General features: G+C 36.7%; 1 protein-coding gene across 3 annotated transcripts in view; it reads left to right on the plus strand.

The window, feature by feature from the left end:
• The window catches only part of mRpL37 (mitochondrial ribosomal protein L37), a 40,281-nt gene extending 27,575 nt beyond the window's left edge, over positions 1–12,706 (plus strand). For 2 of the 3 annotated variants that reach the window (XM_083137933.1, XM_083137934.1), the window contains exons 5-8: positions 4,102–4,403; positions 10,030–10,059; positions 11,599–11,768; positions 12,378–12,706. In XM_083137933.1, the coding sequence (XP_082994059.1) occupies positions 4,102–4,403; positions 10,030–10,059; positions 11,599–11,768; positions 12,378–12,632 (757 nt within the window). In that variant the 3' untranslated portion in view covers positions 12,633–12,706. The remainder of the gene's footprint in view (positions 1–4,101; positions 4,404–10,029; positions 10,060–11,598; positions 11,769–12,377) is intronic. The other variant, XM_083137935.1, reaches the window with a different exon arrangement.
• The last annotated feature ends 3,477 nt before the right edge of the window (positions 12,707–16,183 follow it).

The following is a 16,183-nucleotide window of genomic DNA, read 5'->3' on the forward strand; positions in this document are numbered from 1 at the left end:
TTGCAGAATTTCAGGGTAAGTAGATTCCACAAAAGTGTTGGATAGCTTTTTTGCAGAGCTTGTAAAAGACCAAAATGTTGGAAAAGTTGTGACCAGTATTGGTAAATAAATTTCAACAGATTCTTTCTGATACTGATTCATTAGCATTGGTTCAACCATAACAAAAATTTCATTGTTCAGTATTAATAGAAAGCAAAAATTAAATAAAAAACTAGCCTCATTGCTGATGCACCATACTAATTTTTAGTGTCAGTCTATTGATCCAACTTGTGTGGCTAGAGTTAGTCAAGAATGCCCTCAGTCATTTGTTACCTACCCAATATTGTCTATAGTCCATCTTTTGGTAGTCCATGTCCAGGTAGACTACCTCTTTGGCTTCCCATAAAGCTAGTTGAGCGGCAGCTATCACGTCGGTCAGTAAAAGTGTGTCTGCCGGCAAACTGGATGTAACATCCACGTAACTCGAACCGCTAGCTATGTAATGAAATAGGCTCTTACAATTACATTGACAGCTACAATTAAAATGAGCATGTACCTTGTTACGAAAGGTGCTGGAAATGTTGTCATTCTGTTTCCACACATTTACAGCATTTTTTAAAAGGAAATTATCACTAACATGTATCAGTTCCTCTTCCAAAATCGCTTGAACTTCTCTCCTGATATTTTCTTGCAATTCTTCTAATGTGTGGCTTCAGGTTTAAAAGCTTGGTAGCTTGCCATGCGGACGTCATGAAAATGTCTTTTGTGCAAGTCGTTGGAGGGATTTTTGACGAGTATGTTCCAATCATGCTCCAACGTCGTCTAGTTTCTCCTTGCTTCTTATCAAGAACAGACCCTGTTTCCCTAAATTTGTTCACAAGTATCCGAACACTGTGTGAAACAGGATCATCTGGGAATTCTGCTGCAAAATGCCTTCTGACTTCCCTGCAAGAATTTGTAATGACGTAAGACTCATACGTAAAAAATTGTTGCTTTAAATTATATGGATAGCATGGCATTATTAGACTGCAGAAAAGCACCAGTAATACGTAAACTAAAACAAAAAAATCTAAAACACTTGTTAACACCTTAACACTTCACAAAGATGTTCAAACTGGACATCAGCTATCTGGATACTGAAGCACTGATGCGTTCAGTGCCAAAGTCAGTGTACAGCTGTGGATCTAAATACCGGCACATGCGTTCTTACTTCCCGACATTCTAGCTGCCGCTACACGGCTACCTTGGTCGTGAAAGGCACTGCATTATTGGAATGTTAAAGTATCGGTTATCAGTAAAATTTGGTGTTTGTACATTATCAGAATCAGTCACAATTTTATATCAGTCTGGGTTCGAATCCCAGCCTGAGCATGTTCTCTGTGAGGGTCCCTTCATCAATTTCATCATATCATCATTCATCCTCATCTTCAGGATTAGCCAAAAGTAGCAGAAAACCGAAGTAAAAATATACCAAATCAAGTCTAATGAGTTTTATATCAGTCCATTCCTAATATTTAGAGTGAGAGTCAGATAACAGCAGCAATGGGAATTCATGCACTAACAAGATGTCAAAGCAAAGGGCTATTGTACTTTTAGTTAATGTAAAAAAAATAAAAAAAAAATAAAGAAAGGTAAGGTGCTCTCCTGTAGCACCATGCCATGAAGGTGTATAGGGGGGTGTTGGGGTAATGCCCCACACTTTCTTGATCCGGTCGTGAGTGGGGTGATGTGATCAGCATCATGCCCCTGACCACCTTTACCCCCCAGGGTTTCCCCCAGGTACCCATGTTATTCGACGCTGGGTGTGCGCCGGGGCCGCTTCCAACGTTAGAAAAGTTCCCGGATTTGAGCTGGCTGGGGATCGAACCCGGGACCTTTAGCATGGTAGTCAGATGCGTTACCGACTGAGCCACCGCAGCCACCTTTTGCTTTAACAAAATGAGCAACAATTTTTCATGAACTGAGTTTGGTTTTATTAAAGAAAAACATACTACATCATAATCTACACACTTTTAGTTAATGTAATGAAATATTTAAGTTGGTATTCTAGTACTGTATTAGTATTAAATATTTGTGTTCATTAATTATTACTTAAATTGTTTAAGATAGATTAAATACGAGGGGCATACTGAAAGTAATGAGCAACAATTTTTCATGAACTGAGTTTTGGTTTTATTAAAGACATACTACATCATAATCTACACACTTTACTTTTCAACAATGTCTCCTTTGCATGCATTTTTCCCACCTTTCTGGAAGCTTCAAAATACCTTTACGGCAGAACTCCATTCCAGTTGATCGCAGACACTGATACATTGCTTTCTGTATGTTCTCCGTCGTCTGGTAGTGTTGACTTCGTAACTGTTCCCTCACAAAACCGAACAGATGATAGTCGGAGTGTGCAATTTCAGGTCTGTAGGGAGGGTGAGGCAGAAGTTCCTACCACATTTTCCCAATTACCTCCCTGGTGAACTAAGCAGAGTGCGGGCTTGCATTATCGTGTTGAAGGATGATTTTCTTTCCAGGATGTGAAGTATTTATGGTTACCCCAGGTTGAAGAAATTCAACCTGAATTTACCCCTCTGCATCCAAGAAGACGATGCTCAGCAGATGGCACTGTCTTTGCTTTTTTTTTTTTTTTTTTTTTTTTTTTTTGCCAGCGATGTGGAGTGGTGCGATTCCATGCTCTGCCACTGGATATCCAGTTCATAATGATGGAATTTGCTTTCATCACCGGTCACAATACTCAACAATAAATCATCGCCTTCATTGCGATATCTCTGAAGAAGTTATTGAGCTTTTTTTTTTCATTGCACATTGTGGTCTGCCGTCAATAAACGTGGGGTCTTGTCTGCTTTAATGATGTTGTCAACTCTTTCCATGTTGCGTTCCATGGAGGCAGTTCGTGGGCAACCGCTCCGAGGCTGATCTGTGATGCTCGTGTTTCCATCTTTAAAATGTTTTGTCCATCTTGTAACTCTGCTGGCACCCATGCATACATTTCCATATGCACACTGGAGTCTATTCTGAATTTCAGCAGAAGGAGTTCCCTCTTTACCAAGGAATTCAATCACAGCACGTCAAAACAAAACAACACTGGCAGCCATTTTGAAAAACTGCCTGCTTACACGCGATCAAAGCTAATGATGTCACACTACCTCGATGCATTGAGTAAAGTCTGAATTTTGCGATGATTTCCTTCCTTTGCGTGTATTGATTGTTTCTGATTTTTGAAAAAATTGTTACTCATTACTTTCAGTATGACCCTCATACATATAAATGTGGGTTAAATCTTTTGTTACCAAGCAGATTTGGTGAAAAATTTGTCCACTGTCATATTGTAATGTAACTACTCCCAAAGAATGTGAATTTGTCGAAATTGTTGAGTAATAAAAATTCAAATCATGTTTGGTTTAAAGTTTTCTTGGCGAGTAGTGATGAGAAGATTCTCTCGGGCTAAAAAAACACTTCTACCTTGAAGATGAGAGTGACGTTAGCTCTTGAAAGCTTGAAATCTTTTCCACAACTCACCTGGTTGATAACCCGAGAGAATCTTTTCATAATTTTTTGTTTGTTAAATAATTTACGTAATCATGTGTAATGATGTAGAGCTCACTGTTACAAGAAAAATAATTACTATTATTTACACTTGTATTTAAATAGAAGTCACAATAAAATACGATTGCTTTTATTGTATTAATAAATTACTTAGTGCCTTGATTGTTGCTCACAGGCCAACTCACCCAAGGGGATGACAGCGTGTCAGTTAAGAGAGCAAATATCGAAAGTTTTTAACTCAAGTGTTTGATATGTCTGTCCTACCTTGAATAACTTGACAGATGTAAAATGAGCAGCTAGGTTGGGGCCATCACCTGAGACTGTAGACCTCATACGAGCAAGATAGAATTGACATATGTTGAGTCAACCAAGGGTAGACATATTGAACATTTGTAAGGCAGCTTAAAAACTTGGATATTTACTCTCTTCACTCACGTGATCTCCTCACCCTGGATGAGTTAGCCTCCGAGAAACTGACTTCCGAAATCCTGGAGGAAGTTATGTAACTACCTGTACAGTATTTCTCTTTCTGTTCATTTTGTAAGATGTTTTTGTTCTTTCCAGTGAAAGTATCACACATAAGTTTCTACAGCTGTGTGAGTCAGTCAGTAGCAAGTACTCTAGAGCCCAGAAGAGGTTTGTTCTGAATGATGCTGCCTTTTCAGTGCTGTTGAGGAAGGATGGGGAATTGGTGTTGTTTGATGTGAAGCCAGATTTACTCCTAATGGCTAATGAACCCCTTGTGCCATTGGCCGATGCTGCAGCCATGGAAAGAACACACGAAAAGGCTTTACCTGATTTATATCCAATGAAACCTACCATTACTTTAGAAGAACAAAATATCTATGATCCTGATGTCTTCTTCCGTAAGTACTTTTCCTCATAAATTCCATTACATATTATAATGTAAGGACTGCTATGTTGTGGATAAGTTTTCATATGTTCCCATTATACCGTGCGTCCATTTCGATCTGCAGCCGAGAGATCGGGAGAAGCGTGGCGGGCGGCGCTGACGGAGATGCCTGTAATGCCCGCTTATTTTTATAGACATATGCAGACATTTATATAAATATTGCAAAACGAGCACTAACCTGTGTTATAACAAGCAAAAGTTCTTCTGTAATTCATCCAAGTTCTGCTCTTATATACACAAATAAATACGCTATAGAAACGATGTTAAGAGCCACAGATAAAAAAGCATTTTAATCATGGTTTTGATCAGTAACGTCCTGCTTAAGTTTATATCCTTGAAAGAGTTTTGTGGCGATGGTAATCGTTTGGAGGTTTCGAATGTGCAACACTGTATCAGGATTACACTGCAGACGAAACCGATAAAAGTGAATGGTTTTCGTGAGCTTCCTCGCAATCCGAAATATCCGAGCTCGAGTTTTTTGTTCCTTCGCGACTAGATGAAGACAGAGTTGTAAATATAGTGGCGAGCAATGTAAACCAAGAGCGTGTTAATTTCGTACTGTGCGCAAGAGTGTTATTCTTGGTTACTTGCAGTTACTTGTTTGTGTTATTGTAGTGTGTATGTGTGACGTGTCAGTGAGACGATTGGAATGCCAGCTGCAAGATTCACGTTAGAACAAAGATTTTTTATGTATGACACGTACCTACGTGAAAACAAACTCGTGTAGAGACGTGTGTAGGTAATTTGTACAGAAATTCCCATGCGTTTCAACTCCACACAGAGATACGGTTAGATATCTTGTCCTTAAATTACGAGAAACTGTATCGTTAAATTTTAAAACACCTAAGCAAAAACGACGGATTCTAACCGAAGCAAAACTCGATGATAGTGGTGCAGCGTTAGAACGTTCTCCAAACAAACCTCTACGCCGTGTTTCACAAGAGGTGGGCGTGTCAAAATCATCGGCACATACAGTCACTAAGCTACTAAAATTAAAACCATACTCTTATAACACAGGTTAGTGCTCGTTTTGCAATATTTATATAAATGTCTGCATATGTCCATAAAAATAAGCGGGCATTTCAGGCCGCAAATGTCGGCATCTCCGTCAGTGCAGCCCGCCACGCTTCTCCCGATCTCTCGGCTGCAGATCGAAATGGACGCACGGTAGTATGTGAATTGTTTTGGAAGTTTCACTACTTTGTTCCTGTTCTGGTGCAGATGTCTTTAACTGTTACGCATAAATAGTACTTTTGAAACATCACATGCAGCAAATTAAACATTGTTTACTGTTTGCCTTCACATATTTTTACCTTTTAAGAGCATTAACGGCACATTTAACACCCAGATTAAAATATTGGGTTAGCCCATAAGTCCTGGCGGTTTTTTTAATTGAAAATTTTGTGTGAAAAATAAAATGTGTTGGAATGCATTTTATGATATTTGATAGAGAATTATGTGCTCTACAAAATAGTGTGTTTAGTTTTTTTATGCTGATATACTTTTTGTTCTTTTCAGGTCATTAAAATGGAGTGTCAAGTCGACAAAAAAGAGCATTTTCGACACCTTTCCTTTTTGCGTTTTAATCGAGGTGCCAAAGCCACAGAAGCTGCTCGAGAGATTTGTGAAGTGTATGGCGAAGATGCGATACCTCTTAGGATGGCTCAAAATTTGTTTAAGCGATTCAAAGATGGCAATTTCGACCTCAAAGACATGCATCGCACCGGACGCTCCGTTCAGTTCGATGAGGAGCGACTGAATCAGCTTATTCACGAAGATCCACGCCAAACGACGAGGGAATTGGCAGAGATATTGGAATGCTCCCACAGTACCATAGAGTGTCATCTTCACTCGATAGGAAAGGTTCAAAAGTTGGCCGCATGGGTTCCGCATGCTTTGAACGACAACAACAAAACTCAACGAGCCACGATCTCCGCCAGTTTGCTTGCCCGTCATCGGTCAACTCATGGACACAAGCAACGATTCCTCTACCGAATCATCGCTTCTTCGCCATACACTTCACAAATCTCTCGAGCAGCTTCTGTGGCTTTGGCACCTCGATTAAACGCAAAAAACAAGGAGTCGAAAATGCATTTTTTTCTCAACTTGACACTCCCATTTTAATGACCTGAAAAGAACAAAAAGTATATCAGCATAAAAAAACTAAACACACTATTTTGTAGAGCACATAATTCTCTATTGAATAACATAAAAACGCATTGCCAACACATTTTATTTTTCACTCAAAATGTTCACTTAAAAAAAATGCCAGAACTTATGGGCCAACCCAATACTTCATGAGCTTCATATATATTCAGTTACATTATGTGTTTGGAAGTAGCAATGACTTTTTTTGAGTACTGTAGCTGTGTGTAGTTTTATGAAATTATTAATGGTACTTCAGTAGTGGTTCTTGCCAGTAATATCATATAATGTGCAGGAAAATATACAGTGTGTGTGGCTTAAAAGTATAATAAAAGAAAAAAATAATTACTTGTAAGTTTAGTAAGATATTTCAGTACAAGTTTCTTCTACCTATAGAATAACTTTAAAAAGTTTTTAAATCAAGTAGTGTAATGTTTGTAGTAGTCTCCAGTGTACCAAACATGAGTTCGTAATCTTCCTGATCTACGACCCTGCATTCTTAATGTGATGTCAGTAATGTTGTACAACAGAAGCGTGGAGCTTGAATATAGGTTGGACATCTACCATGCTAGTAATGGTGTACATATTGAGGTAGATTAGGTGTCTAAAGAAACCTTTTTTTGAGTTACTCTATAAGTAGAAAAAAACTGTATGAAAATGTGTTAATAAACTTACAAGTTATTGATTTTTCTTTTATTATACTTTTAAGCTGAACACACTGTATAGGTAATAGCCTGTTGATTTTGATGACTCAGCATTCACAGAATGCTATTTATTGTTTTTCCTGAAAGTTTGTTAAGGCTTGTTATAAGTCCAGTTTATGCTCGTTAAATTGGTACAGAAGAAGACTTGTTTTGTTTGGCAGGAAATGAGGGGAGATTCCCCTCTAGTTGTCAATTTTTTGCACTCACATAAGCTAATTGGGACTGGACGTATAAGTTAAAGTGGGATCTGAACCACTCTACAATGTGCCTCCACCAGGCATCAAAGACCCCTTGATTACAAGGTAACCCACCCATGTTATATTCTTGACCTGAGATGCAGGTCACAATTTTATTGTTATTTTCTTTAAATTTCGATGCCAGTTTTGCTTACCTTATCCATAGTACAAGGTCCATTAACCCGTAAGAACATGTGTATGTGTAAAAATTACCCAGGCAATTTTGAAATATATATATTATATTTTTTATATCAATATTTTTTATATAATTTCCAATGGGTGACTGGGGCCACCCTTTTTCAGTACCTTTCCATTGAACTCCTCCAACTGTTGGGGCCTTAAATCCGCTGTGAGACTTCATTAGTTCTCTTTGCAGGTAGAAACACTACCTGGGTAAATTCTACTCAACGTGTACACAATCATTTCAGTTTGGCATTTCAACATGTTCTTTTTTATTTTCTTAAACTATGTAATAGAGTAACAATGTCCAAAATTAGTAAACTTAGTTTAATCAATAAGAGTGTTGTTATTTAAATGCTTTAAAACAATTATAATCGGACTTATGAAGTAATTTAGCTTTTGGGTAATATTTACTCTGCATGCGTCAGATTTCATTATGGCAGAGAGCGCACATCTTACTGTATTTTCCCTCATCTTTATTAATTCCAAAATACGTTAAAAATGTTCCAGCTTAATAAAATTAGTTTAATCAGTGAAGGTATTATTATTTACATGCTTTAAAACAATAATTTGGACTGAAGAAGCCATTTTACTTGTGGATAATTTTCACTGAGAGAGAGTGCTTACATTCAAGTGGAGAGCATGCATTCTACCAGGTTGAAAGTCACAATATTGACTTTAGTACCACAGATAGATCAAATTACCAAGAGAGACACGCATGAAAGAGGCAATAGCTGTCCATAGGGAAAATACAGGATGGCCAGAAAGTCTTCCCAACATTACAAAGTATTATTACAGAGAAACGATTACAGTTACTGATTACTTCACACTGAAATTTTATGAGGGAGTGTGGAGACCACCACTTAATTACAAAAGGATTGTCACACAGCAATTGGTGACTTGGTCTCATGTCTCATGATGCCATAACACACACTGAACTCTCTCCTTCACTGACATTTTCAATCCAGTGATTGCAATTCCTCCTGTACCAACTCAGCCTCTACCTAGAACAAGGGGAAAATAACTGAGTTTCTTTTTCTTTTGCCACAAGCGATGCAGCTGTAACTGTAGTAGTTCCTTTGTAATAGACCTCTGTAATGTTGGGAAGACTTTATGGCCATCCTGTAGAACTTCAACAGACACACTTGGCTTAATTGGACCCAAAATACCTAAAGCAATTATGTAGTAACACATGACACTCACCTGCACATCTACACTCGTACCCTTTCACACAGATTTTCATATGGGTTGACTTATTTCTCTACACTTTCTGATGGTGAGAATGAGAGCTCAGAAGCCTATCTGGAAGTTTTTGTATGATTCAGATCTAGGAAAGCTTCAAAACTAATATTTTGTGTGTTACGTTTCTATATTTTATATTATGTACAGTCATGGACAAAGATACTTGTGTGGGCTTGGGTGTTCATTGTGAGTGCCCCTTCATCAATTTTATACATGCATCACTCATTCTCAGTGTCTCCATTAGCCAAACGTGGCAGAAAATTGTGTAAGATAACAAATGCAAATACAAGATACTTTTCTGGACTCCAGGTATGTGACAGAAACTGCAACATGTTATAAGAGTAAATTTCTTGGAAATTGTGCAAAATTTGTAGTTTGTGGCAAAATTAATTTTGCATTGCATTGATTATCTTGTTATGTGAACTTACGAAATAGCTTCAATTGAATTTCTTTTAACACTAATAAGTACTATCCATTGTAAATAGTTAATGCTAATGATGTTGACCCAGCAGAGGCAGGAAACAGCGAAGGATTAATGATAAATAAGTACCATAAAAAGTTATATACTCTTTATATACTTATTGTGTTTATGTGCTTGTAAGAACCATAAACTACAGAGAAATAATTCTACTATGCAAACAATATCAGTATACAAGAAAAAATAATAAATCTTTCGAACAAAATTAAATTGTTAAATTTGTAATGCAAGTTGTCTACTCGCAGGGAATTGCTGAAATTATGTAGAGATTATTGACACCAAGAATTATGAGTGAATTTTATGATAACATTCTTTACAGATGGAAAAAATATTTGCATCTAGTAATCAAGCAATATTGTATTAGTGTGTATGTTGATTGGCAAAGGACTCCATGTAGCAAAATGGTTAGCGCAGATGGTCCTGAATTAAATGTGCAGTGGTATCCCCAAAAAATGTCTGTGTTGAGCCAGTGTTTTGTTAAGTGTATTATGTTGTCGTCCATTGTTTAAATAGCTCTCAACAATGTTAACAATGTTGTTCCATGGTAATATGTGTTTTTGTTATTGAAGTTTTGTACTTTCTTAATGCTTGCAGACAATGTAGAGGAATCAGGGTTTCCAAGAGGTGAGGCTAATTTCAAACTATATTAACATTTTTCAGGTCTATTCTTTATGTTATGTACAAGGATATAGAAATGACAATGCAAATGATGAATGAGCCAAATGGCTACAAATATTTTTCATATAGGTATCATTTTTCACAATATCTATACTGAAATAGCCATTTTGTTTTTGACATTTTCCAAATGTTGTGAAGTTACCTGCACGAGGCAGTCAATCAGTCTGTATTTCAGTGTGGAATTCTTGTTAATTAAGAAAGCCTAATGCTCCGAATTTTTCCTGTACATTTATTATTTGTTATACCCTAGTGCAATAATACAGTACTCAAATGTATGAACAAAAAATTAAGCTTCTTTATATCAATTCTGAAGTTTTGTCAAACATGTATTTAACTGAAACTTACTCATTGGTGACACAGATGACATACAGTGCATTACATTTTTCCTTCATGTATTGCAACATTTGAAAGATATCACCACATCCATTGTGGTAGAAGTCCCATTTCTTCTCAAGTTGCAGTCCACCGTCTCCACAAAACTCCCTTAGCTATTCCTAAAGCTATCTTTCTTTATCCTGAATCATTTGCAGTCTTGATGCAAATCTCTTTCCCTTCAGAGCCCCAAATCATTGAAATCTCAAGATGAGGTATAGATAGTTTGATATTTATTCACTTGTAGAGTGCTAGTACAATAAGAAGACCGATGTCTTCATGACCAGCCATAGGAGAGGCTAAGTCTCCTGAATTTCAGAAAGGTCTCTGTGTCTACTATTCTTTCAGGCATTTCTGTAAAACAAGTTGCATACAGACCACTGTGCTTATGTAACTATAATCCTCTGACCCAGGCCTGCAGTTGAGAAGAGGTTGGTCTTTTGACAAGTGCCATGTATTGTGTGTCCAAAGACAAGTTACTACTGTTCCCTAGGACAGGCCCTGAGGTAAAAATGGGGTTGTGCTGTTTCCCATCTTCCTGCATGAACCTCAGCATGGCCATAAGATTGCAATGGCATACCTTCTTCTCCTGCAATGTTACATCACAAGACAATTATACATTTTGAGTGGAGATGCAAAGAAATAACCATTACTCTAGACAAGACCTGAATCAAGAAAGAGATAAAATTATGTTGGACAAGACATGAAGTACTTACTTCATTTTTTTTTTTTTTTTTGCATAATAATGGTTACTGTATGAACTACAGTAGTGTGTATCATACCATTACACTTTGATCATGTAGATGGCCATACTGTCAAATCATCTACAAGAACTCACATTTAAGCTATAAATGGAAAATTTCATCTTTCATGGTATGTTAAAACATCTTCAAAATTCCCTGCATGATTTCAAGTATCTTGTAGTACCTTTACATGTTTGGACTTGTTCCAGTTCTAGACATGCGAAGTGATCATGCCATCTGAAATAAGCTTTCAGTTCAAGGTGCCTTATAATAAAAAAATATTTTTGTAATGTAATGGGTAGTCATAATACTAGAAATGTTAATATAATGTTGTTATTCTGCATTCCTAATATTAGATTTTTATCTTCAGCTGTGACTCAACAAAGCTTATGCCCATATGTGCATACAGTAGTTATCCATTTCAACAAAACAAAAGTCAAGAACAAACATGGAACACCTGTCACAGAACAACAGTTTCTTGGTCGAACCCTGGGACACACCTTTGCTATAGCAGCTGCCCAGGCCAGAAGTATCCATGGGGTAAGTTAACTGTGAATTCTATGCCCTGCTATTTCTAGACTACTGATTTGTATGCACTAAAAGCTGGACAAACAGGCAGGCAGAAAGCTTGAGAAAAAGAGCATTAAAGTAAGCATATGAGTTTTAATTTTGTGAATAATAAAAGCTTTAAACTCAAAACATCGCATCTGAAATTTTTATAGATTGCATTAATTTGTACTCCCTCGGTATCTGACAATATAGGCAGATTGGTGTATTAGTTTATTGGTAAAAATTGTCAGTAATTTTACTGATCCAATATATCTATAAAAAACTTGTAATTTAGTACAAAATTCTGCTATTTTGTTATTTTTATGAATTTAAATTCACATATTCAGTTTTACAAAGTCAATGTTTAAATATACACCTTTCGTTTGAAAGGGAAAACCTGTTGCAGTTATGTAGCTACACACATTAAATAGGAAAATCAATGAACCATTTATTCTCTACCCTAAATACATTGTATGTACTGACAGCCTAAAAATCTGTTCACATGAACACAAAAGGCATTTGAAGCAGAATCTAGGTTCTAATTATTCCTAATTAATAATTACTCTGCATATGTTCCAGTAAAACAATTTCCTTTTGCAGGATGATGTGAAACATCTCCCCGATCCAGTTGTTATTCAGAGCATTCAGACTGATGGAAAATATTTCCACTTTGCGGTCTTGCAGCTGAATACATTGGATCTTGATGGAGAAGATGGGCTGAAGAATATTCTCTGGATGACTCCACGGATCCCACTGTTTGAGACATGTACTTACAATGTGGGCCGACCAGAACTTGTAGGATACAATCCAGAAGTATTTAAGAGATGGCTAGCATTTTATGTTAATGGTTTGTAGAATATTTTATTGTAGAAGTTTTGTAAATAAAATTGCACTAATAAGCAAATAAAGTATTAGTTTTTGTAAATACTTATTAGAAATTTTCTTGTGTATTTTTAAGCAATTGTAGGAATGACCTCTTTTTTTCAAACTTCTCGTTTAAACAATTTAGTGAGTAGGTAAAGTGTTGTGCTTTCAGTTGTTGTTTATGTTATTGTCTAATTAACTTTGAGGGACCAGTGACTTCATTAATACAGGTTGCATAGAGGGACCAGTGACTTCATTAATACAGGTTGCAGCATGTAGGTGGAGATTGTAGCATGTGACTGCTCTGTTTACTCCCAATTGGCAGTAGTAAACAAAGCATAACGTACTACCTTCGTTGTCAAAGATTGCACAATAAGTGTTAATGAAGTCATTGGTGCTTTGGAATCGGACAATAACAAAAACTGCAGTGTAGAAATATGAAACTTTACCTGCACAATACTTTAAATGTGTTTACCGCACCCAACCATGAATAAACAATTTAGTTACTGCATGTTAACTAGCAATTGCAGCTTGACATTTCTTGAATCCTTGAACAGGATACAATGAACTACAGAACGATCTGAAAGCTGTGTAATCATAGCTTTCATAATTCCCTCGGGGATTTCGGAAGATGAAACTGCAAGAGATGTGGACACTTTTTCATTATTAAACTTACTTCACAGGTTTAATTATTTGGAGTTTGTATGCTTCCCAATGATTAGCACTTTCATCTTCGACACGAGTGGTCCTTGGTTTGAGTCCTGTATGTAGAAAGTCAGATATCCGTGACAATGGGATTTGATGTACTGACCAAGCATCACTCAATAAGCTGCTTGGCCTTGATAGATTTTAGGTTTAGTTTATATTGTAATGGTTTTTGACAGAACTATACAGGCAGGGCCCCGACTTTCCAAAATTTCTGTGGGTGCATATCAATGGCGGTTAGATCTGTAATTATCAAGTATTGTATACTTTAAACAACTTACATGCACAATGATTGCAAGAGGCAATGATATTATCAACACATTACTAAAAGAAAATATCACATTCATACAAATTAAAATGAAAAAATTCTTCATAAAATTGTATTGCAGAAAGAACTATGCAAGGATTTTGTTGTGAACAGAAACTACAAAGTGACTAACTTTATGTACCAAATAATAATAATAATAATCATGACATGTTAACTTTCAATATAAAACACATTCCTTCTTACGTCATTTGCACTTATGAATTTGTTTGCAATTTTGGTAATGTCAATATTTTTAGTCATTTCTTTATGAACATGCAAAATTACCAAATCATTCAATTTTTTTGGGGTCATTGTTGATCGCAAAAACGTTTTCAATTGTCTAAGTGCTGAAAATGACCACTCAGAGGTACAAGAAGTAACAGGTATAGTTAAAATCACCCGTACAAACTTCACAAATTCTGTGAGCATTTCACGCATGGGACCACTGTTTTCTCTACTTAAAATATTTGTAATGTCTGACAAGTTGGCCACTTTTTCTTTGTTCGTTCTGCACACATCTAGAAACATGTCCCTGTGTAATGTTAGCTTGTCTTTATCAAAGTCTGTCCCATAGAACTGCAGAATTCGATCAGCACCAATTTGACCGATAGCAAAAGCTTCAAGTTGTGAAATAAGTTCCAAAACCTTTGTTTGAAATCTACGATTTAGTGAATCCACAGCCACATCAATTATTTCAAAAAAATATTTGTCTGTACCTTCGTCATAGCATTTTGGCATCTTCCTTTTTCTAGGCAAAACTGGTTCATCAATGTTCAATTCCTCCGCTTTCCTCATGGTTTCATTCCACAACTCAAAAAATATATCCCTTTGTGATGCTAAACTTGCAGACAAAGTTTCCACCAAAGTTTTGATTTCTCGGTATGACAATGATTTCTTCTGAAAAGAAGAATTCAGTTGTTCAATCCTGCCGAAAACTGAAATTAACATTTTCAGGAAAATAAGAAATCTGAATTGATGTAGGTTTGAAAAATATCCACTAGCCTTCCCACAGACTTCACTTTTTTCTTCTGGCAGATCTTCCAAAAATTTCAAGAGAACGTCATAATTACTTTCCAACGATTGTAGTGATTTTACCCTCACACACCACCTTGTGGGACAGAATGGTCGCAAAGTCAGTCTGGGAATGTTTTTACAACACCATCTTTGTTGTCTTCTTGTAGCCATTGAAACACTGCTAGCCTCTTTGGAAAATGTCTTACAAATGATATTAATTCACGAAGAATCACCAGAAAGTCTCGCACATAACTGATACCTTGCATCGCATCTTGCACTACCAAATTCAAATTATGCGCCGAACAATGAACAAATATAGCTCTCAGCTCCAACTGAGTAATCCTACTTTGTAATCCTGTTAAATGTCCACTGACAATACTTGCGCCATCATAACATTGACCACGACAGTATTTTATGTCGAGAGGTAAACGTCTTATGATATCCTGGACGACTTCAAACAATGTGTTATAACTAGTTGAAGCTACTTCATAGAAGCCCATAAACACTTCTTCAACTTGCAGATTTTCATCGACAAATCTGAAGCATATGGATATTTGTTCCTTCACTGATATGTCGGAAGTCTCATCTACAATGAGAGAAAAATATTGTGCCACCTTAATAGATTTCACAATATTTTGCTGTACATCGCTGGATAATAAAGAGACAATTTCATTCAATATATCGTGAGAAATCCACTTATATGTAGTTCGCTGCAGCCAAGATTTCAACTCAGGAGCATCTTCTGCTCTAAGCAGCAGCAACTGATGAATATTTGATGCTTCATCGGTGTGACCCTGAATTGCTATTCCTTGCTGACTTAAAAATTGGAGGGACGTTATTATCTTTAAAATCGCCTTGCGTGCATTTTTCATATCTCCTAATTTATGTGTTGAGATAAGAGATGACACATTGGTTCCTTGTTTTGTAGTTGCCAGAGCAGTCACGGACAAACGATGAAGTGTACATTTTTCGTGAACCCTGAAACGTTCAATTGCCTTTTGCCATTGGGAAAATCCATTTCGAACAAATACGTTACACAAATCCCTGTCTGCAGAAGTAGCAGTTGCCGACGGAAGCACTATACTGGAATCAAAAGCGTTTTTACACACACTACAGAACACTTTGTTCAATTCTTTGTCTTAATAAATCCAAGGAAATGTCTTTTTCCATCCTTCATGGTATGACCTGCCTGATGATTTCTTGACACTTGTTGCTACTACAGGAACTGGCAGAAGACAAATTCTTGGGTTCCTTATTTTTTGACTGAACATGCTTTTCACTATGTTCAGTGTCAGTAATATCCACCTGTGATTACGAATACAAACGTATGACGAATTTATCCATAGTGACTAGCAAACCTACTGTTCAAATTCGAAAGTATGTAAAGAAGCAATACTCAATATTGTGTTTCAGCTTTCCACACGCATCCCGTGCCACGTTTGAAAATAGCGAAAATTTTTGCCCGGCGAAGAGCTTTTGCTCCACGCATCCGGTCAGTAGACCCTCTTCTTTGTAC

The sequence above is a fragment of the Lepisma saccharinum genome, chromosome 16, assembly GCF_977018435.1.
Source record: "Lepisma saccharinum chromosome 16, izLepSacc3.1, whole genome shotgun sequence".
NCBI lineage: Eukaryota > Metazoa > Arthropoda > Insecta > Zygentoma > Lepismatidae > Lepisma > Lepisma saccharinum.